We start from the raw sequence: 23,713 nt of genomic DNA, 5'->3' as shown, positions 1-23,713 counted from the left end.
TTCATAGTTTGGAAGTTTAAGTTGTACGGAAGTTAAAGTGTTCAAATTAAAAATGTCATGCTTTCTTTGTACAGTAGTGGAAAATGTTTATCAGCTTACTGACCTTCAAAAGGAATCAGTCTCTGCTATTTTTTTGTAGGCCCCCATAATATTTTCCTTTTCCAGCCTTCAGCATTGGGTGAACAAAACCAGATTTTTTTCCATTACAAATACCAAAGACAAGATATGGGGATATGCTATGCAAATGAAGGATTAGCAGAAGTCAATTTATTATCGAATGAGGAACAGCGGGATTAAATTGGCAAATATGTATGTCAATAAAAGATGTGAAAAATCTCTTGTTTCTGATTTGCAGTAATTGACTATAACTGCTGAGCTGTTTCTCTGTAACCTCAGAGTTGCTCCGGCCATCCCGAGTTGGCTGTAGAGAGTTCTCCTTGTGCATAAGTAATTAAAGACCTTGCATTGGATGCATGGTTTTCAGCACTGTTTGTGTTAGTGTTGACTGTGTCTCTTTAGATTGCTGTTACCCAAGAAAACTCGGACACATACTCCTGACAAAAATGATAAACGGATGAAATGGGCCCGTAGGAAGGTATTGCACGTTGGGCTCCCAGAAATTAAACCACTCTGATGATCAGCATTGGATGTGTTTGTGAATCGTGTGTTCAGTCATGGTTGGCCTTCCGGATTCAACCATTGTTCTTTCTGAACTTTTTAATTCATCATCGAGGTGTTCTCCTTGACTCAGCTATTCGGAAAATGCAGAGATTAGATTCATCACAGGCCCATTACCAATGACGAGTGGAGCCTGACTATGTTGTTGACCAAGAAGTTGTGACCTTTGACCCAGTTCATGTTTTCTGGGACTCTTGGGCGCTTGATGCAAATACATTTTTAATCCATACTTGTTCTCCACTGTGCTCTGATCCACTCCCTTTCTCTCTGGACCCGCTCTCTTCAACTCATGGTCGGTAATGGTTCCTTTTTCTTATGAACAGGAAGCGCACAAGATGGTGCGGGAAGCAAACACTAAACAGGCCACAGCTGAGAAGCAACTCAAGGAAGCACAAGGGAAGGTAGGTAACCACTCCCTGTGGTGTGGTCCTGTAAATTTCCCTGGCATGGCAGATGTCTCATGGGCTGGATTGACAGGACAAAAGTGTCAAGCTGCGGTAACTTTCACTGTTTCAGGAAGGGTCATTTCTGATCGCAGATGCTGACCGTAGGTCACTGAGCAGAAGTTTACTCTCTCTTGTCCACGTATTTGTTAAAGAGGTAATACATGTAGGTCCTGAAGTACTGTTGAGTGTGGTGAAGAAGCTTCAAGTTTCTTCGCAGTATTTGGTCGAGGCATAGATTACAAAAGCAGGGAGGTCATTTTGGAGTTGTATAGAACATTGAGGCAACAGCTAGAGAACTGTGTGTAGTTCTGGTCACCATACTATAGGAAAGATGTGAACACGCTGGAGGGGTGCAGAGGAGATTCACCAGGATGTTGCCTGCGATGGAACATTTAAGTAATGAAGAGGGTTTGGATAGGCTTGGGTCATTTTCATTGGAGCAGAGAAAATGAGGAGTGACCTGATCAAGGTGTACAAGATTGAGGGGCATGAACAGAATGGATAAGGAGCAGTTGTTCCCCTTAGTTGAAGAGTTAGTCATGAGGGGATATAGGTTCAAGGTGAGGGGCAGGAGGTTTGGAGAGGGTGGTGTGAGGAAAAACTTTTTTACTCAGAGGGTGGTGATAGTCTGGAATGTGCTGCCTGGGAGAGTGGTAGAGATGGGTTGCCTCACATCCTTTTATAAGATACCTGGATGACCACTTGGCACATCATGACATTCAGGCTATGGGCCAAGTGCTGGTGGGTGGGAGTTTAGGTGTTTCCTGCATGTCGGTGCAGACTCCATGGGCTAACGGGCCTCTTCTGTGCTATATGATTCTACTGGACCTCAAACTCCAATCCCTTATAGATGCCTTGGCAAAATTCTAAAGAGACAGAGGCTGTAGGGCTATGAGATTGGCTCAAGGATGGAGAGTCGGAGTGAATAGTTGTTTTCCAGATTGGATGATATGATGTCCTTTAGGGATCAGTGCATTTTAAATATCTACCAAAGATTACAGATGGAAATGTAGCAGATGGTGAGGGGAATAGTATCAGACTTCAGGAGGATGTAACCAAACCAGGCAGAGGGCTGATGGAATTTGATGCAGAAAGTAGTGTAAAGTAATTAATTTTAGGAAGAGTGAGAAGAGGCAATATTAAATAAATGGTACAATTTAAAATTTGGTGCAACAATAGAGTCCTGGGGGGGGGGGGGGGGGGGGGTGTGTGTGTGTGTGTGTACAGATACTTGAAGGGAGGCAGGAGGAGTTGAGAAGGCGGTTTTTAAAAAAAAGGATAAGGAATTTATATGTTTATAAATTAAAATGTAGAATATTAAAGGAAACTGTGCTAAACCTTTGACAAACCAGTTAGCTCATGGCTCAGTATTCTGGGCACTAAACTTTAGGACAGATGTCAAGGCATGGGGAAGTGGGTAAGTGGGCGTGGGGGAGTCAGATTCGAGGGCCCTGGGGGGCGGCATTGGAACAGCACTAGGGATAAAGAATTTATTTATGTGGAGGCTATTCTGTTTAGTGCAGAGAAAATTGATAAGATTTGGCAAGGATATTCACAATTTGGGGAAGGTTTTGTAAATCAGAAACAGTTTCCAGCGACAAATGATTTGGAGAGCGGAAGCCATGGGTTGAACATAAGTCAAAAGAACCAAAGGCAGCATGTGGAAACTATGTTTGCACAGTGAGTTATTCTGGTCTGGAATGTACTGCCTGCAAGGGTGGTGGGAGCAGATTCATATTCGAAAGCTAATTTGGTAAGTGGTTGCATGAGAAACATTTGCTGAGTTCTGGGGAATCACCAGGTTAACTTTCTTTCCCAAAGTGCTGGCACTGGCATAATGGGCTGGATAGCCCCTGGTCACTTGCAGATGGAAGATAACAGGTGTGGCAGTATGGCTGGTAGACGTGGAATGGAAGTGGTTTTTATGAATCTTTGGGCCTCCTCTGACCCTGACTATCTGTGTGATAGAGAAATCTCAGCACCTTCCTCGACTTTGATTCACAATTGCTATTTTAACCATAGAAACCCCACAGTGCTGAAGGAAGCCATTCGGCCTATCGAGTCTGCACCGATCGGTGCAGACATCAGGATCCAAGAAATACGTTATCTGTTTATTGGGAGAGTTCAATTTGGTTGGAAGAGCAGATTGAAATGGAAGAAAGGATAGAAGCAGGACATTAGCCGGAGATCCTTGGGACAAATGATAAAACATCCCCTCTAACCTGCCCCTCTCCTCAGTTTCCATCAGACAGAGAGGGGTTAAAATCACTCCTTGTGTATCTGAGATAGAAAATGTCCCAATCTTCTGCATTAACATTCACCACCCCCCCTCCCCCTGTTTAAGCACAACATTCACCAGAAAAGAGTGTGGTGTTTTTAGCCATGTGGGAATATTGCTGCTGACTGGATGTTGTGTTGATTCCTCTTCCCTCCCCATCTCAGATTGACGTGCTCCTGGCTGAGGTCACTGCACTGAAAACCCTCGTGATTACATCAACACCATCCTCTCCCAACAGGGAGCTGCACCCACAGCTCCAGACCCCCTCCAAAGCTGTCTTCAAGAAAGGCCACAGTCGCAACAAAAGCTTGAGCAGTGCCATCGTCACGGCGGCGACACAGAATACCCCGTTACAGCCGATCAGCAAGGACGGCAGGGAGGTGAGTGTGAAAAATAGGTGGGGATTGCCTGGTCATTCTGTCTCGCCTGTCTGCCTCCCCTCCTTCCTCTTTCTCTTTGCTTGCTTTGCTCGCTGTCTGCCTGATTCTCAGCCCCAGTACAGCAACACCATCCTCAAAGCGAGGTTCTGATTCAGTGCCTTGTTTGATATGACAATCAGCAGAACATTTCCAGGGTAACTACAACTGTCCCCCCCATTCCCCCTGCCAGTTTCAAGCAGGGTTTGGGTAAATGTAATGGAAATCTTTCTATAATTTGTGTAGCTGCCATCTCACCCTGAACACAATAAAATTCCAAAATCTCTCTTACCTCCATTTTATTATTTCATAGAATCCCTACAGTGCAGAAAGAGGCCATTTGGCCCATCAAGCCTGCACCAACAACAATCCCATCCATGCCCTATCCCCGTAATCCGACATATTTACCTACTAGGGTCCCACTGACCCTAGGGGGCAATTTAGCATGGCCAATCAACCTAACCTGCATTTTATTGGACTGTGGGAGAAAACCCACGCAGATACAAGGAGAACGCGCAAACTCCATGCAGACGGTCACCCGAGCCGGGAATTGAATCTGGGTTCATGGCGCTGTGAGGCAGCGATGCTAACCACTGTGTCACCGTGCCGTCCAACTTATAGACCAACAGTGCAACACTCCCTCAGTACTTGGGATCAGGTCTCTGGAGTTGAACTCACAACCTTGTGACTCAGAGGCAAGAGTGCTACTCACCAAGCCATGGCTGATCCCCTGATTTGATTTCCCTCATGACTGTGCATTATTCAAAAGTTTGTGTGGGAGGGGAGTGAACCTGGGTTAGGGTCAATGCTTGGGCCTGTGGAGGTGAGGCTCACTTCGTTATCCTGCTCTGGGGAACAGTATCTTCCCTTGTTTACTGTCAGCCAAACCAAGGGAGGATGGTGGCGAGGCAGGGAAATGCCACTGACGTAGTCATTCCGAGGCCCAAGCTAATGCTGTGGGGACGTGAGTTCAAATCCCACCATGGCATCTGTTGCAGTTTAAATTCAATTAATAAAATTAGGAGTTGAAAGCTAGTTATGTTGTAGCCTTAAAATACTCCCATCTGACTCAGTGGTGACCCTTTAATGGAAGGAAATCTGTCATCCTTATCTGGTCTGACCTACTTGTGACTAAACTGTCAACAATGTGCTTGACTCTTAACTGTCCTCTGAAATGGCCTAACAAGCCACTCAGTTCAAGAACAATTGGGGATAGGCAACAAATGTTGACCCACCCAGTGCTGCCCACTTCCCAGGAAAGAAATAACGAAAAAATAACTAACGTTGACCCTTGGAGGGTTGTAGAAATGGACGGAGCTGGAGCCCTATTCCTACGGTAAAACTATAACGGCACTGCAGCTAGCAAAGCTGAATTCACATGGCTCTGTACTCGGTTGATCTGGTCATATTGTGATTATTGAACCAACAAAAACTTGATATTCTACTGGGAGACCTTCTTGGCAAAAAGCAGGCCAGGGTCAAAGTTCAGAAAGCATCTCTGTACAAATGGGCGTAAGGGTGTTGGTTGAAAGATATTTGCCGTTTTATCTGAGGGAACAGTGTTTGATGGACTTGGAACAAAAGACTAGGTGTGAAACCGATTTTAAAAACTGAATTTGCACATCAGCCTGGGCCTGTGGATTCCTTATTCCATGTATTTGGTGGTTAAAGTTCCTACGTTCTCACTTTACTCTAATACCCAGCTTTCACCCTCCCCCAGTGCTCACTTTTAAAGGCACAGTGAGTAGACTTGTCAATGAAGTGGTTCTGATGTTAGCTTGTGTCTTGTCTCTGGTCTTTTGGTCAATTCCCTGTCTCTCTCTGTTCTAATACTCTAACTCTTACTAACACTGGTTTTTCATGGTGCTCCTGAAGGCAGGAGTTCCCACTCTCCTCTCTCTGCTGCTGTGCATTGTACCTGGGAGGGCGATTTATGTCACACCTGAACCGTATGAGCATCTCACCAAGTCATCGTCGATGCAGGAGCATCAGGTACTTCTGCCGCCTTGTGCTCTGAAAGCCCTGTTACCCACTGTCACTGTCTGAAAGAATTCTCTTTGTACAGCCATTTATTTCTTTTTATCTCAAGATGGAAAGGATTTTTGGGGAGGTGTGGGATCAGTTTATGGAGGGAGGGGGAGATGGGGTGGTGGGTTGGGTTAATGGGGGCGATTGGTGGGGTGAGGGGTGTGTTGAGGTGGGTTTTGCAGAGGGGCATTAGGGTGATGAGGTGGGGGTTATGGAGGGGTAATGGAGGAGGGTGGTGTTGGGGAGAAGGGGCGGATTATAGACCCTGACTATTCACCTCCAACCTGGGAAATAGATTGAAAGTTCTTTTTATCTTCTGGTCCTGAGGGAAAGGGGGTTAGTGCTTGCCCAGTGAATGTGATTTACAGCACAGATTTTTGGCAGGATATCATTGGAATTCAGCAACAACTTATAATGTTCGCTAGAAGACTGAAACAAGAAGTTAGAAAGAGGAGGAATTAAATAACGCCTTTGGATTAAGAGCAGGTCTGTGATGTTTGCATCAGTCTGTTCTAACTCCAAAGGTATTGCCTCCCTCATTAACACCCCATCGACTGGATCTACCCCCCAACCCAACTCATCATTGACTGGGGCACCCCCCTCCCTCAATAACTCATCACTGACTGGGTCACTGCCGTGTCCCTCATTTGACTGGGGCACCCCCCCTCCCTCCCAAAACTCATGATCAATTGGGCCACTGCCCTTTCTCATTAACCCATCATCAACTGAGGCACCCCCCTCCACCCACCCATTAACCCATCATTGACTAGAGCACCCTGCCTCATTAACCCATCATTGACTGGGTCACTTTCCTGTCGTCATTGACTGGGTTTAACCCCCCCGCCCTGGCCTCAGCACTCTCCCTCGTTTAACCCATCTGGCCAGGATTTTGGACTATGCTGCATGCTGTGGTAGAATAGCTTGTTGACATCTGGTGGTTATAGTTTTGAATGGTTATTTGGTATGTGTGTGGGTTTTTACCACAGCGAGGGTCAGTGTTGAAGAGGATTAAGAGGGAAGACAAGTCAGTATATTTGGTGTCAGGAAGAGATTCTTGTCTGCCTGTTGAAGTTGGATCTCAAACTGCTGTTCCTGATTCCCCTGACCTGCTACTTTCAGACTGACCTGATCTTATTCGAAGAGTTCCAGGCGTGGAAGGAGGAACCGACCCTGGACAAGGCTTGCCCATTCTTGGAGAGGATTTACCAAGAGGACATCAGCCCGTGTCTCTCTTTTGCCAAACATGAGGTGAGTTTTAACCTTTGGGGTGAGCTGTCACCAGACAGAGTGAGGTGATTGCCTGTGTGCCAGTAATCTGGAGGGTGAATATTTATTCTGTACCCTGTAGATCTCACCCAAGTCTAGATGCATCTGAGGTGTCTCGGGATGATCTGCCTTGACATTGGGTTTTGAGTTTCTCAAACTGGGTTTCTGGCCGAATCAAGGGAATTAGTACTTTCAGGATTTATAAATTTACTCAAATTAACAATTTTTGACCATCATTTTCCCTTCTGCCTCCTAAGCCTACTTGTGACAATAATAAATAAACTTAAAAGTGCCTCAGCATTTTGTTTTCTTATTAAAATGCAACTTGTATTGATTGGAGGACACGTTTATAGGGTAACAAACATGAATGTAATCAGTTACTTTTTGAAAGTAAGGTACAGTAACTGCAGTGTGGAATGGGCCCAGAGATGCTTCCTATTGCTGCCTTGTGTTTTAAATCTAGAGAAGCAGTCTGCATCAGGACATGAAACCCGAGACTGAGGAATTTGAGAAGATAGGTGTGAGGAAGGGGGGGGATGGAAGAGGGCAAAACCCTTTGTAATTATTTGACTTTTATTAACTTTTTCAATCCATGTACGGGTAAAATGAATCTCTTATGAACAAATGGAAAATTCTTCGGGTTAATGTTTTTTTTGTCTCTTTTTGTTGACTTTCCCCTTCTGTCTTTATTATATCCCTGACTGTGACTGAATGCCTTGCTGCTTCTGTTAATATGCCTCTCTGTGTCTATCACTTTTTTGCCCTTTCAACCGCATGCTGTGTCTCCCCCACTCCCTGTCCCCCATCTCGTGCTGTGTCTCCACCCCCCTCTCTTCACCTGCCTTGTTCTCTCACACTTTTTTTCTCTCTCTCTCTCTCTCTCTCTCTCTCTCTCTCTCTCTCTCTCTCTCTCAGCTGACAGAAGCAGTCCAGGCTGCTGTGGAGAGTAACACTTTGAGTATCGAGCCAGCTGCGGCCCAAGCATTGCCAGTAGTCAAGGCCTCAGCGATAGAATGTGGAGGACCAAAGTAAGGACATGTTCTTCCTTCATTTCTTTTGATCTGATTGGTGTTGGTTGGTCTGATTTGCTTCTTGATGTCGTGTTCTTTCTCTTTTCTAGTGGGTGGCGGGCTGAAGTATTGACGTAAGTGTTTATGTAGATAGCCCTGATTCTAATGCACACTAACTTTTGTTTGCGACTAGCTTTTACTCACAGTATTAATACCGCTTCTGCAAATTCCTCATGACTCATAAATCGTATTATTCTGGGGCTGTGCTGCTGCAGAATGCCTGTTCTCTGGGATAAAATCTAGCTCATGTTGGTGCAATTCACACCTTCCCTACCTGCTGGCTGCAATGTTCCAGAGTAAAATGAGTGGGACATTTTGTAATTCCACCTGTCGTGGCCATCAGCCGATACACCATGAAACTGGCTCTAAATTGCTGCTCCTGAGCTGCAGGATGGCTGACAGAAAACTGATGATCCTGCGTTGTTGCAGCAGAGGCTGTGAACCTTGATGGATTGAAGAATGTCACTGGCACAGCGAGGTGCAGATGTATTCAAACATGTTCTATGGGCCTTTGTGAGAGAACCTGAGAGATCTGTGGGGACAGTGATCCACTTGGAAGAACAAAACAAGAACACCACTGTCTGCAAATTCCCATCCCAAGTCACAAACCATCCTGATGAGGAACAGTATCGCTGTTCCTTCATTGTGGCTGGGTCAAAATCCCAGAACTTCCTCCCTAACAGTCCTGTGTGGAATCTCTTCAGCGCAATAGACTATAGTGGCTCGAAAAGGCTTCTCGCCACCACCTTCTCGAGGGCAACGATGACTGCTCAATAAATCGTCTCAGAGCTCCTGAATGGATTAAAACCATTCCAATCTCTGTCTGTCACAGGAATTGATGTGGGTATGCCGGCGTTGGACTGGTGTAAACACAGTAAAAAGTCTGACAACACCAGGTTTTAGTCCAACCTATTTATTTGATAATATTCTCACAAGCTTTCGAGGGGTTACCCTCTTCGTCAGGTGAATGGAGAGTTCTGGCCTCAGACAGAGCATATAAAGTCTGTCTGTGCTTTATATGCTCTGTCTGAGGCCAGAACTCTCCATTCACCTGACGAAGAGGGTAACCCCTCGAAAGCTTGTGAGAATATTATCAAATAAATAGGTTGGACTAAAACCTGGTGTTGTCAGACTTTTTACTGTGTCACAGGAATTGTCAGTATTTGTTAGCCTGTTGACGTGGGAATGTTTTCTGCGATGATAACACAGTTTTCTCTGGATAATTATCAGTCTTCCAGGAATTAGGAGAAGAATCCATACAAGTGTATCTGTATCTGCAGGGGGGGCTTCCTGTCTTTGTTTGTATTTGGAGCGGGATCTTCCTGTTTCTGGCCCTCGTTTTACCAGCACGGTTGCCCGAGGCTCTCGTGATTGTGCCCAAGGCCATCGGGGAATGGTGCCTGCGAGTCTCGCCCACCCCAATTTCGGGGCGGCCGTGCTAGTAAAATCGGGGTCTGTGTCTGTATTTGTAATGGTGTGTGAGATGGCGGGGGTGGGGGGGCTTCCTGTACAAGTTCGTATTTGTAGGGGATGGGAGGCGGGTACTGTGTGTGTGTGTGTGTGTGTGTGTGTGTGGTGGTTGGGGGGGGGGGGGGTGGATGTGGGGAGGGTACCCCCTGTCTGTCTATCTATTTGAGGGGATTGGGGCTGTGTGTGTATCAGTATTTGCAGTGAGGGGAGGGCATGGGGTGGTGGAGGGCGCTTCCTGTCTGTGAACAAAGAACAACCCAGCACGGGAAACAGGCCCTTTGGCCCAACGAGCCCACGCCACCGCATCCTCCTACACTTACCCTGCCCTGTGTGTATGTGAGTGGAACCCCTAATGTAGCCAGATTCAGGGGAGAATAGTGTCAATTTGGTACACCAATCAGCCTAAGAGCACATCTTTGAGGTGTGGGAGGAAACCGGAGCACCCGGAGGAAACCCACGCAACCACAGGGAGAATGGTGTGTTAGTAAGCATGACATCCAGAAGAGTTGATTTACACGGATACTGTCTTAATTTTGGTTCTGCAGTTCTGAAGATGCTCTGTAGAGGGTGATGAACACCAGCTTGTCAATAGTTTATTGAACAGCATTGGTTCACTGCAATATCGAAACAACCAATGATCTAACATTCACCTAAACTGAGATATTTAACAATATTTAATGAAAAATGCAAAATAATGCTGCATTTTATCCTTAATCCTGTAACATTTATGCAGTTCTGAACATTATTTCCTGCTAAGAAGCAAGATGTAACGATCATATCCACAACCAGACAAGATTAGTTCAGCAGAAAGGGAAGTTGGGATAGACTGTTCCCTGGTGCAGTGAGTGTGGGGTCAGTGAATGTAGACTGTTCCCTGGTGCAGTGAGTGTGGGGTCAGTGAATGTAGACTGTTCCCTGGTGCAGTGAGTGTGGGGTCAGTGAATGTAGACTGTTCCCTGGTACAGTGAGTGTGGGGTCAGGTGAATGTAGACTGTTCCCTGGTACAGTGAGTGTGGGGTCAGTGAATGTAGACTGTTCCCTGGTACAGTGAGTGTGGGGTCAGTGAATGTAGACTGTTCCCTGGTACAGTGAGTGTGGGGTCAGTTTGTCTGGACTGATTCCCTGCGCAGTGAATGTAGATTCAATTTTTTTGAAATTGACTGTGATCCAACATAATTTAGAATTAGTTTGTGTATTCCAGCCCAGCATAGTGAACGTGGACTGTGTATTAATCTGTAGTTGCTTGGTATACATCACCTCTGATATACTGAATATATGGTGTTTGCTTTAGTCTGTCTTAATCTATTGATTAGAGACTTTGGCATCCAGTCTACTCCAGTCCAATGAATGTCAACTCAGTTGGTATATTCTGCTTCAAGTTGGCTGAATGCTGACCTGGTTTTTAACAATTGTCCCATATATAATATGTGTTGGATTAAATAATGTAATAAACTGGACACTTGATTCTGCAGTAAATAAGGCCACAGGGTTTGGTGTGGAGGCAGGAGGGAAATGCAAGTAGTCTAACTGGGCTCAGTATGAAGAGGTTAGTGATGGGACGGGCTGTGGCCTTTTCTTCTTCTTGAAAATTCTGATAAGTGGAATTCCTGATCTGGATTGAAACAGGATTAGTAAACCATTCCCAGTGGATAGCATGTTGGGGAAGAGTTAGATGTGAATATATTTAGTATATGATCAATGAGCTCCCTTTATATTGTCTGTGTGCTTGTTATATTTACATTTCAATAGATTGGAGAAAGTGTTGATGTTTCAAAGCCTACTTATCGACCTACCTTGTGCACAATTTCTCCTCACTGGGCTCAATTCCTTCACTTTCAAAGATATGTCTGATCGGCATTTTAATTGTTGATTTTGGTGATCTTCCGCAGTAGCGTATTCTAGAACTTTCTGTTGTACTTCGGCTGGAATGTTCAATACAGCTTCCCTCTTTCTAGCTCCCTTTTATTCCAGGGGAAATTTCGTTTGAATTTGAGAGTCCTTTCAATTACAAGTTTCGGTAAAATTACAGTATCATTCCTTTTGAAACTGCTTAACGATTTTGGTAGAAAAAAGACAGGAGAGGTTTTCTTCACATTTGAACCTTTTTCACAGCAGTGAACAACCTTTCGTTAACTTGAGTTATGTCAGGCTTAGCTTCGGAGAGCTGCCAACAAACTGAGATAGTCTGACACTTCCCTGGAGCACAGTACCATCTTTTAGGTCAGAGGTTTCTATCTGTCCTTTAGTTGGATGAAGATTTAAAAAAAAAATCCTTTGATAACTTGGTCAAGATGCTGCCCTTTTGCCAGCATCGTATCCCTCAACCAACATCACCAAAGTCAGATTAACTGCTCATTTATCCCATTGTTGTTTGTGGGATCTTGCTGAGCACAAATTGACTGCAGCATTTCTCTCTATTACAACAGTGAATATACTTCAGAAGGACTTCATTGGCTGTGAAGGATATCCTAATGTCACAAAAGTTGACTCTACAGGAAGTCCTTTTAAAGTTAAAACCTTTTACATTTTTATTTTTCTTGAATTTATATTTTTTTCAAATCCGTCATTGCAGACAAATATTTGTGCTGTGCTTTTGGTGTAACCATGTACAAACAGGAAACCTGTACTCTGTAGGGTTTTTTGCACTTTCTCTTCATGAACTAGATAAGGGCAGATAAGTGTAACTGAGAGTGCCTCCCACAACAGGTGTGACAGTGTGAGGAATGCTGTTTCTGTAAGCACTCTCTGGTAATCCAAACTGCTGTCTGACTGGGAGAAATATGTCACTAACTTTCAGTGTTCTAGTGTGCATATTCCTGCTTGTTAGTTCATTTTATTGAAACCAATGCTGATTTGCACTGTCTTGTGTTTATCCCATTTCCCAGGGTCTAACTCCTCTGGAATTCTCATGCAACCGTGGGTCTGTGAGCTTTTAAAACCCAGCATTATTGAATTTGATGTGCTACTTCAAATGTTATTTCCTGATTTATCATCCCATTTCCTTCAGTATGATCTTTCTCTTCATCTTGATGGTGTGGTCACCATTTATGACCTTTCACCTCAGCTTTTAAAATTGCTGCATTGTGGTAACAGACTGCAAGCTAAATCCTATACATTTGCAGCAGAGATGTCTAGAGTTCACATCATTCCCCTTTTTAAAGCAGCATGTTTTAATTGTAGAAAAGTTATGACAGCACACTAATCCCCCAAGATATCAAAACCAACCAATTTACTGGTCACAGCTTTCCCATTGCAAAGCCTGGCCGGAATTCTGCCCTTTCTTCATATCCTAGGCCAAGTGTTATGGCATTCGTTATACCCATTAATTTAATCATAGAATCCCTGCTGTACAGAAGGAGGCCATTTGGCCCATTGAATCTGTACTGACATCCTCGTAATCCCACACATTTACCCTGCTAATCTCCCTGACAGTAGGGTCAATTTAGAAAGGCCAATCAACCTAACCCGTACATCTTTGGACTGTGGGAGGAAACCCATGCATACACAGGGGAAAAAGTGCAAACTCCACACAGACAATGACCTGAGACTGGAATTGAACCTGGATCCCTGGCGCTGTGAGACAGCAGTGCTAATCGCTGTGCCACCATGCCGCCACGGATAATGTGTATTGGAGAGATTATTATAAGGTATGGATCCCAAATCTGGCTTCATATGGGAGCCATCAGCAGACTGTTTGCTTGCTTTTGGGGTACTGGTCATCCATATTGCTCTGATAGATCATATGGGGATGTGATCTTTGAGGAATCTCCACTGCCACTGAATCAGTATCTATATCGGATTGGGGGGAGTATAGGTTAGTGACAATCTGTATAGGGGTGGGGAAAGCAATGTTGGGGTGAGCTAGGTGTGGAGCAATAGGCAGCAAAGCTCATCATGGCTAAATAGGAATTGCTAGACAAATCTAGACTCGAGTACAATCTAATTCCCTCTCCACCCTGCTGGCAAGCACATGATGCAATGATACTCGAGTATTTGACTGCTCGTAGCAATCGATCTCCATTATTTAACCAACTCAAACCCAGGATTGACACTCTGTGGCTAAGAGCATTAGAAACCAGTGTTCCAGTGTCTTGCTGCCTCTCAAGCAGGTTACACTGCCACACCATGTCTCAAGTTACTCATATGTACTGTTTCCTGAAAAGAACATGATCAACCGAATCACTGATCTTGTTCGGCGCGGAAACCAGTGATGATGTAGAGATGCCGGCGTTGGACTGGGGTAAACGAGTAATAAATCTGACAACACCAGGTTTAAGTCCAACCAGTTTATTTGATAGTAATCCAACAAGCTTCCGGAAACGGCGTTCCTTCATCAGGTGTGTGGAAGGATCTGATCAGAGAAAGGCATGTAAAGTCACGCACGTTTTACAGAATACTGATGAGAATGCAAATCTTCCACATGCCTGATGAAGGAACACCGTTTCCGAAAGCTTGTGGGATTACTATCAAATAAACTGGTTGGACTTAAACTGGTGTTGTGGGACTTCTTACAGGGAATCCGTGAACCAGGGCTGGAGAGGGTGAAAATATCACTGCATTTATTTCCCTGTGTCTGTCACTTGGGGACAGAAAGAGATTGGCCACTGGGTAGTGGCATTTATTTTAAAGATTTTTGAAACAACTCTTGATTTCACGAGGCACAGAAGGGGATTAAATAATCCATGGGGAGAGCACAGTGCCACGTCTGCTGTTTCCCTCACTTCCACCATCTCAGGATGTAGCTAATGGAGAAAGCTGTAAGAGGGCTGCTGGAGCCAAGCGTAACCCGACATTAATCAGCACCTTCAGAACAAAAGAAAATTGTGAAAAATCTCTGCTTCAGGAATGTGGTGCAGGAGGGATTAGTGCTACAGGGCCTCTTTGTATCTGACAGGGTTGGCAATTGCTGGAATGTTTTTCATGATTGACTAAATTCCTATAATTCCTGCAGATCAAGTTGGAAGTGCCGTACCCCTGGGGCACCTAGGAAGATGATACTCTTGGCTTGTGTAACATTCGCCCTCTCGTTCCACTATTACCAAGGGAAATAAAAGAGAATTGCTTTTGCAAATCATCCAGCCAGACAGAATGTAAAAGCAAAATATAAAAAGAGAAACAAAATGGAACGAGAAAAGAACTGGAAGGGACAGAGGGAGGGGAGAAGAAGATGTCAACAGCACTTAGCTATTCCTTGACACACATGACAAGATGCAGCAGGCCATTTTTAACTTTTGTTTTGGGTTGAAGTAATGCCCAAGGTATGGTCAACTCAATCATACTTCTGGAATTTGTTCCTTTCCATCTGGGAAAAGCGAGTGTGGGAATGCCTGCAGATTGGGGCATTCATTGTGCTGCTGATTGACTTCAATAGAAAAAATGATTCTGATGGATTTCGCCCCCATTCCAAGTTAAACTAACCTCTGAACTAATAGTTTGAGTCTAGCACATGTGTAGATGCTGAAATAAACTTGCACAATTACAAACAATGATAACTTCTAATCTGTTTTGCTGCAGGGGCACACAGACTAATTAGTTTCCTTAAATACAGAAAGGGCCTTTTTTGATGGAGAGCTGAGTAGCTGGGCAATTTGTGTATTATCTCAGAAGGAAGTGAGCAGGGATCCGAGTGACTTCTTGCCCTATTTAACTGGTCAAAGGATGTGGCAGGGGAAGAATATAGTGGAGTCATGGACATGTTATTTGTCCAAAGGGCGGAGGAAGGTGCACAGCCGTTTTGAGGCCAAATGTGAGGAAATAGAAATCAAAGAAATTTGCAGCATAGAAGGAGGCCATTCAGCCCAATGTAACTTTGCAGATGACCCATAAAGTTCCAGCTCAATCCCACTTACTCGCTCTTGGATCATAGCCTTGTAGTTTACAGCACTTCAAGCACATACCCAAGCACTTGTGTCATGAGGATTTCTGCCTCTGCCATCCTCTCGGGCAGTGAGTTTCAGAGCCTCTTCTTCAGTTCTGGTTGAAAATGTTTCCCAATAAAGTCCCTTTGAAATTCCATCCTCAATCTCTGCCTCCTGGTTATGGACTTGGCAGCCAATGGGAATAGATCTTCCTTATACAATCTTATCTAAAATCCTCATGATTTTTATATATTTCAATTGGACCTCCCCTCAGGTGCATCTGTTCCAAAGAAAACAATCCCAGCCTATCCAATCTTGTCTTATCATTAAAATTCTCCAGTCCAGGCCTCTTCTTTGCCCTCTAAGTGCAATCCTCAAAGATCAGTTAAATTATAGAAAATGTAGGAGACGCTAGCCCATCATCTCTTGAGTCTATTTGAGATAATACTGTTTATCATTAACAACTGTCTCTGTACTCCAGCCCTGTCCAAACTTAATAAGCCGAGTTTGGACTCTCGACTGGATTTAAATGATGTACGCGTTACTTATAAATATATTATCCTGATCAGGAGTTAATTGGGATCAGTGCTTTACTGTGTGACTCTTTGTTCTCTCTTAACAGGAAATGTGCACTGAGTGGCCTGTCCAGAACGTGTAAACATCGCATCAAGCTGGGAGACTCAGGAAATTATTTCTACATTTCACCATCCTGCAGGTCCAGGGTATGTAGAAGACGAAAGGAGGGGAGGGTTGTAACACAGTGGACACGACCTAGTGGCCCTGTTAGCCCCTGTACCATTCCTGTAATGGCTGCCAAATCTCACCAGTTACCAAAACTGGAATTTGTGCAGCAAAATCTTCCATGCCTCCCATCCTCCCCCACCACTGCTGGTGGTATGATCAGGTTCACACCCAGTGAGGGCATCTACCCATGATATATTCTGCCTTTCCCCAGCAGTGTAACATCAGACCAGCACACCTGTAGATCCTGGGAGTTGAGGAATAAGGATGGGCAGTATCCCCTAGCAGTGCCTAAGGGCTGCTGTGGTGGGGGGGGGGTAACTCTCCACCATTGTGGGGAGGGTTCCCCTTGTGTGCGGAGTGGGAAAAGCCTCGATGCCTGTAAAGGGGTGGGTGGGAAGAGAGGGGAGAGTCCTGATGCTTCCAAAGTTGGAGGTTAGTGGGCGGGGGGGAGGGTGGGAAGAGAGAGCTTTTGCATTCTTCACTAGTGTTTCTTTGAGTCTGTGAAACCCTTGGACCTGCACCTTCCTCTCATCCCATCCCCTGATGTGTCTTCTCCCACATCCAGATAGTGACCCACTTTGTATCTGTGTTCTATCCTTGGTTCCATTTTACCCTCTTGCTGCTTACTCTAGAAGTTCAGCACCAGTTTCACAAGCACCCAGAATATGTCACCCATGTCACCATTGACTTTGGGCTGCCAGTTCTATTATTATCTGACCTACGGTATCTGGTTCAGCCAGAATTTCCTGCTGAATACCCTAACCATCATCTTATCTGGTTGTCATTGGCTCAATCGTGCTCTTAATCCAACTCCATCTTCTAGTTGCGCAGTCGAGTTGCAAACAGTGAATATGTTGCCTTGCTGTTCTGTTCAATACAAAACTGAATTTTGAGTCCCACTACTGTGTACCCCAGAACATTGCCCACTTACAACCCTAAGTCTTCCTGTATCTGCATTGTCCATATCCAAACTTTCAGTGCTTCAAGAGTTTTTGCTGTGCAAATTCTATTTAATCTAGAACTCAGCTGAAACAAGATTGTGTTCCACAGACCAAGACATTTGACCCCTTTTACTCACCAACATCCACAGTCGTTCTGTCCTGGAAAATTGTGTTGACTTCCTCCTCTTCCACTTTCTTGCTGGAATTATTCACCCTTTTTTTTTTCTGGGTAATATTCTCTAGCCAAAAGTCGTCATCTGCTTTCCTTGTCTTCAGATTATTGCACATCTCCTGTGATTTTTTTAATTTCAGGCTGACCTTTCCAGTTTTCTGGGGTTGTTCTCTGCAATTCTGTTTCCCAATTCCCTTCGACATGTTGCCTGAAAGCTCCCTGAACTCGAGTCTTTTTGATTCTGCATTTAATCATCTTTCAAATTCCCTTCCATCACGCATGATTCCCAGCTCTTTCTTCTACAAAGTATATACCTACCTGAGGAGTTTTATAAAAATTCAGTGTCGACTTGTGTTTGCTGTCAGGACCCAGGCCAGAAATTCCAAGTGTTAGCTGTCCTGAACCATATAATTGAGATTGATTAACAGTTTTCATGAAAATCCATAAGCAATCCCCAAAGGACCATTAAATGAATATAAAAGTAGGGAGGTCTTGCTGCGGCTGTATAGGGCATTGGTGAGGCTGCAGCTGGAGTACTGTGTGCAGTTTTGGGCGCCGCACCTGCGCAAAGATATTTTGGCCTTGGAGGGAGTGCAGAGGAGGTTTACTAGGCTGATACCGGAGTTGAGGGGGTTGAGCTATGAGGAGAGGCTGAATAAACTAGGCTTGTACTCGTTGGAGTTTAGAAGAATGAGGGGAGATCTCATTGAGACGTATAAGATGATGAATGGGATGGATAGGATAGAGGTGGAGAGACTCTTCCTGCTCAAAAAAGACAGTAGGACTAGGGGGCACAGCCTCAAGATAAAGGGGGGGGCGGTTTAGAACGGAGTTGAGGAGGAACTTCTTCACTCAAAGGGTGGTGAATCTCTGCAATTCTTTGCCCGTTGAAGCGGTGGAGGCTGCCTCGCTAAATATTTTTAAGACGCGGGTTGATGGGTTTTTGATAAGAGAGGGGATTAAGGGTTATGGGGAGAGGGCGGGAAGGTGGAACTGAGCCATGACAGATCAGTCATGATCTTATTGAATGGCGGGGCAGGCTCGAAGGGCTGGATGGCCTACTCCTGCTCCTATTTCTTATGTTGTTATGTAAACCACAGAATACTGCATTAGTTCAGATTAAAAATCAACACGATGTCTGTTATATTGCTTCAGTGACAATTAGAGGACACTGGGTGCAGACAATACAGTGCTGACAAAATCCTGCAAAGGAGCATGATTAAAATACAATGTGACAATAACGTACTTTTAAGAAATGTATGTGCGCATGTGTACCCACCTGCTCTGCGTACAATGTACATGCTTTCTAGGCAGAGACAATGCACAATCCCCCATTATATGTGGCAGCATTGGTGACCCTGCAGTGTGTACTATGATTCTTCAGCTCATTTTATGTCTTTTTGTATAATGCTTTGAGTTTGATTCACATGTGGCAACCAGTGATGAAGACAATAGTCTATGATACTTTGTAGGAACACTCTCTTGTATAATCCATGACTCGAACCCAAGTTTTTTAGTTTAAAGTTTATTTCTTAGTGTCACAAGTAGGCTTACATTAACCATGCAGTGAAGTTATTGTGAAAATCCCCTAGTCGCCACACTTTGGTGCCTGTTCGGGTATATTGAGAGAGAATTTAGCATGGCCAATCCACCTAACCAGCACGTCTTTTGGACTGTGGTAGGAAACTGGAGCACCCGGAGGAACCAGGTGTCATCACAGAGACACGGGGAGAATGTGCAAACTCCGCACAGACAGTGATCCAAGCTGGGAATCGAACCCGGGTCCTTGGCGCTGTGAGGCAGCAGTGCTAACCACTGTGCTAATGTGTCATCCCGAGTATTTCAGCGCTGATCCTCATCAATCTTAATGGAAAAGAAAATAAACTCTTCGCAGTGAAACTTCAGAGCAAGATGTTTTAACGTTTGAACAGATCCAAAATCTGTCTATGGCTGAATTTTATTTGACGGGCTTGTAACAATGCTGTTGTTTCCTTCACAGATTACTGCTGTTTGCAACTTTTTCACATATATTCGTTATATCCAGCAAGGTCTAGTCCGACAAGATGGTAAGATCATAAACCGTCTTTTCTTCACTTAATCAAAGGCGAACGTTTGAGGTTAGCAGTGGCCTTTTCAACAACTCCAGTGTTGAAATGGGATAGAATAGGGATGCATTGTAAATGATGTAAGTGAAAACAAAGCAGCAGGTTTGAGGGAAGTCTGGAGTTTGTACACTATTGCGGTTACCATTGAGGGACCTCTGTGGACGGTTTGGGCATTGTTGGACTGAAGTGAATTCTTACCTCTTGAGTCAATCATTGTGGGTTTGTGTCCCACAGCAGAGATTTGAGCACAAAAATATAGGGAGTTGACAGTCAGCGTGGGGCCTAGGGGAGGCCAGAAGTCGGTCAGTGGTATGTGGGAGGCCGAGGGAAACATTACAGACAGCATGGGATTGATTGTGGCATAGGCTTTTGGGTGAGACTTTAAACCAAGGCCCAAACTGTAGTCTGAAGTAGTGTTCTGAGATCTTTCACATTCATCTCAAATGAGCAGTGGAGTTATGCCTGGTGTCCTGGCCAATATTTATCCCTCGACCAATATCAATAGAAAAAAAATTCTGGTTATTATTGCCTTGCTGCTTGTGGGAGATTGCTGTGTGCAAATTAAGTGCCATCTTTCCCAAGTTGCAACAATGAGCATGCTCAAAAGTACTTCTGTTTTTATAAAAGGTGCTTTGGAAATGTCAGTCTGTCTTTTTAATTTGTTTTCTCCTTTTTGCAGTGGAACAGATGTACTGGGAAGTGATGAAGCTGAGGAAGGAGATGTCTATTGCTAAACTGGGATACTATACAGAGGAGTCTTAATGTCTACGTTAATGCCCCAAATTTTGGACTAAGCTGCCAGGCAAGGGGCTGTGCATTTACTCAATGGATTTAAACAATATGGAAAAAAAATGTCGTCTAGAAACCAACATGAGAGCCCTTTGCTTCCATGAAGAGTTGGAAATGAGCAGGAACTGTGGTAATGTGCTCAAAATGAGAGACTGACTGCTTTCATGGCCTGGGCTGAAGTTAAAGGCCTAGGAAAGACTGTGAATGATATACAGGGTAATTTTACTATCACATTAGCCATTGGTTAAAGATCATGTAACAGCCAAGAATTGTAAAACCTCCATAACTCAGCCTTTGTACCTCATAGGCCTCAGTGACTTAACCTTTTGTTTAACTAGCTTAAGATAGAGAAAAACTTATTCTACCTTCCACTGATCCTCTATCAACCAAACTTATTTTCACTGTAACAATGGCAGTGAAGCATTGGATTCCTAAAAGGCCATTAGGCCCAGCTATGATTGGTCAGTTGGTTTTGCCCTCCTTGAGGCAGTATTCACCAGCTTATTTTAAAAGCCTATGGGCAGGACTTGTTTAAGAGATGGCTGAATCAGTTCTGCTGCTTCATGTCAGCAGATAGCAGCAATGATGCTAGGACACAGAAATGTGCAGTGAAAGGTGAAACTGCAGGGAAATACCACATGTATAGGTTCTAGAAAGCCACCTGTCCCTCAGCAAAATGCAACCATTTCAGGAGCCCAGGAGCGGGGGAAGAATTTTAGTCAGTTGAGGTTGAGGTGATTAAGAAAGAAAGAAATCTTCTGTAGATCAATTGAGCTGTGAGAATGGCTATTAGTTACGAGGGTTTCTGTTTGAAGTTTGCTGTAAAGCCAGTCAGTCAGTGATCCAATCCTAGCTGTCTATTAATGCCACAAATCATTGCGATTGCCATCACTTTCTGCATTCGTCATTGTTCCTTTTCATGCTCCCTCCCTTTCACCTTCAGCTGTCCACACTATCATCTCCTAGGTCAGGTCAGGGCAGCTCTCAGCTATCAGAATGTTCACCACACTGCTACCATACTCCAAACTCTCCACTCCATATCGACACTGGCTGTTGGTCATTCTAACTGAGCTGCATTATTCCACATCTTTTTGGTGTTTCTGAGGCGTAGCCTCTGCTTTTTTTTGTGTAGGAATGGAAACGGGACAGTGTGGCCTTGCACACTCTCCTGTTCACATTCCAGTACGTCTCTCCTCTTCTGGATTGGTCTTCATACGTTTTCAAACAGGAGAACGTTGTGTTTATGTTTTTTTTGCACCCTCCCCCACCAGTTTGCTGGATGCACCATCTCCTTGGTAACCAGTCTCCTCAGCAATAAATGTGACCCATGTAATGTCTCCAAATGCCCATCTTTCTGTTATACACAGAATCCTGAGAATGGGAGTCAATATTTTACCAAGAGTTTCAGTTTTTAACCTTTGATTACAAAATGGTTTGGGCCATGTATCATTCCTTTACACGTTTAACTTGTACTAGAGTATTATAATCGCTATGAAATTCCTTATAATCCATACATTACTATTAAAGGAGCACTGTCCAATGTTTGGCAAATCTTGTCTATGAATAATTTGTGCCAATTTTCTCCCCCTCTCCTCTTTTCAAGGTGCTATCCCTTGCCAGGATGCAATGGCACTGGTTGTCCTGCAGTATTTGGTCAAAGTGGGCCACTCTTCAGTGAATGGGTGCTGTCAGGTTGTTCAAATCTGGGAACTATCTCAAGAGAGCCTGATCTCCTACCTGTAACCTCAGATGTATTTTCCAGCAGGAGCCAGTGATCAGGAGCAGGACTTCTGGCTTTTTTTCCCCTACTAGCTGGGAAGAAATACAGCAGCCCTCCCATTACCCAGTTGACATTAGCTAAGCTGAACAATTCTGAGACCGCTGTGTCTATGTAGTTCACTGCTACACATGATGATGTGCTTCTCCACTGGAGAAGTCTTTTCATTGTATAGATACATCCTGACATTAATCCCATCATGGTGCAATAACAGTTTGAGAAATTGACCTGCCAAAAAGGACAGTATTTTCCCAGTTCTTCCTGATCACTATTTTCTCCCCATCCCCTGCAGAAGAAAAGCGTTTGCCAAACAGTCTCCCTAAAGGCAATGCTCCTTTAAGCTGCATGGTGCATGCTTAACTTTTTTTTAAATTGACTTTTTTTTTCAGGTATCATTAATTCCAGTGTTTATTGTGGAGAATTGTGTCTCCATTTGCCAAATATAATGGCTATTGGACGCAGGGGGTCCCTGTCTCCCTGGAAACCAGCTGGAGATTTCCCTCTATTGTTTGAACTGACTGCACAGTTATACGATGTCTAATAAATTTCTACAGTGTATAAAATAAATACTAATTAAAAACTGACAACTTGCTCCTTTTAAATGAACAAAGTGATGTTGATGATGGGCATAGTTTTGGAAAAAACACACTTTTTGGCTTGTTAATAAATGATAGGCTGGAATTTAATGAGGGGCTCTGGATGGTTTATATACAGAATGGAAACAAAATGGGGAACAGAAGAAAAGTCAAGGACGCAAAAATGCCATCCTTCCTTCCCCACTAATCTGAGGAGTTACGTACTAATAAAATAACAAACATTTCTAATATTAGCCTGATGCCATGTTTTATGTGACAAATCTTCTCCTTTTCCATCTGCCGGTCTTCTGATATCCCTAGTTAGCACTGTTGCCCCAAGGTGCCAGGAACCTGGGTTTGATTCCCGGCTTGGGTCATTGTCTGTGCGATTCTACATGTTCTCCCCTTGTCTGCATGGGTTCCCTTGGGCTGCTCCAGTTTCCTCCCACAGTCCAAAAGATATGCTCGTTAGGTGCATCAGCCATGTTAAATTCTCCCTCAGTGTACTCGCACAAGTGCTGCCGGAGTGTGGCGATTAGGGGATTTTCACAGTAACTCCATTGCAATGTTGACCTAAGCCTACTTGTGACACTAATTAATAAACTTTTGAAGTCAATGTGATGTGGAGGTGACCATTGACGTTTTAAAATTAGTGAGTACCACATATTGCTCTGGGGCCTTCCACTGAGTTGTTCAGGTGCCTGCCTGAATGGGGTAGGAGCTTCATTACTGTATGCAGGCTGGGGACCGAGGAAGTATGCAGAATGTCAGTGCAAATCAGCAAGACACAGCCTGTGCCACGCACAATCTTCTCAATTAAAATTGAAGGTGAAGATCAGGGCTTTCTAAACTGTGAGCTGATTGCAAGCTCTGAGACAGCAATGGCTGCCAAGGCACTCACTGATTTTTTTAAAATTTTTTGACGGCTGCCATACCCCTTTTAAATCCTTTTTTTTGATGTACATGGCCTAATGGAATGCTTGGAGGCCCATTTGCTACAGGAGGAAAAATCTGTAAAAGGTGAGGTGATCACATCTTCTTTATCTTTGGAGAAATCCCACCTTTTTCATCAATCTCTACCATGAGGGAGGAACTCTTCT

The 23,713-nt window shown here is 44.2% G+C and overlaps 1 protein-coding gene across 5 annotated transcripts in view; it reads left to right on the top strand.

Annotated features, from left to right (window-relative positions):
- rab3il1 (RAB3A interacting protein (rabin3)-like 1) overlaps positions 1-22,190 on the top strand; it is a 74,132-nt gene extending 51,942 nt beyond the window's left edge. For 4 of the 5 annotated variants that reach the window (XM_080190350.1, XM_080190347.1, XM_080190352.1 and 1 more), the window contains exons 4-11: positions 1,002-1,079; positions 3,567-3,782; positions 6,966-7,094; positions 8,028-8,140; positions 8,233-8,256; positions 16,133-16,232; positions 19,367-19,433; positions 20,152-22,190. In XM_080190350.1, coding sequence (XP_080046476.1) covers positions 1,002-1,079; positions 3,567-3,782; positions 6,966-7,094; positions 8,028-8,140; positions 8,233-8,256; positions 16,133-16,232; positions 19,367-19,433; positions 20,152-20,234 — 810 coding nt within the window. In that variant the 3' untranslated portion in view covers positions 20,235-22,190. The remainder of the gene's footprint in view (positions 1-1,001; positions 1,080-3,566; positions 3,783-6,965; positions 7,095-8,027; positions 8,141-8,232; positions 8,257-16,132; positions 16,233-19,366; positions 19,434-20,151) is intronic. The other variant, XM_080190349.1, reaches the window with a different exon arrangement.
- The last annotated feature ends 1,523 nt before the right edge of the window (positions 22,191-23,713 follow it).

Source organism: Carcharhinus amblyrhynchos, chromosome 6 (genome assembly GCF_965287045.1).
Source record: "Carcharhinus amblyrhynchos chromosome 6, sCarAmb.v2.hapA, whole genome shotgun sequence".
In the NCBI taxonomy this organism is placed as follows: domain Eukaryota; kingdom Metazoa; phylum Chordata; class Chondrichthyes; order Carcharhiniformes; family Carcharhinidae; genus Carcharhinus; species Carcharhinus amblyrhynchos.
Note: the sequence above shows the minus strand (reverse complement) of the source record. Positions and strands in the feature narration are given on the sequence as shown.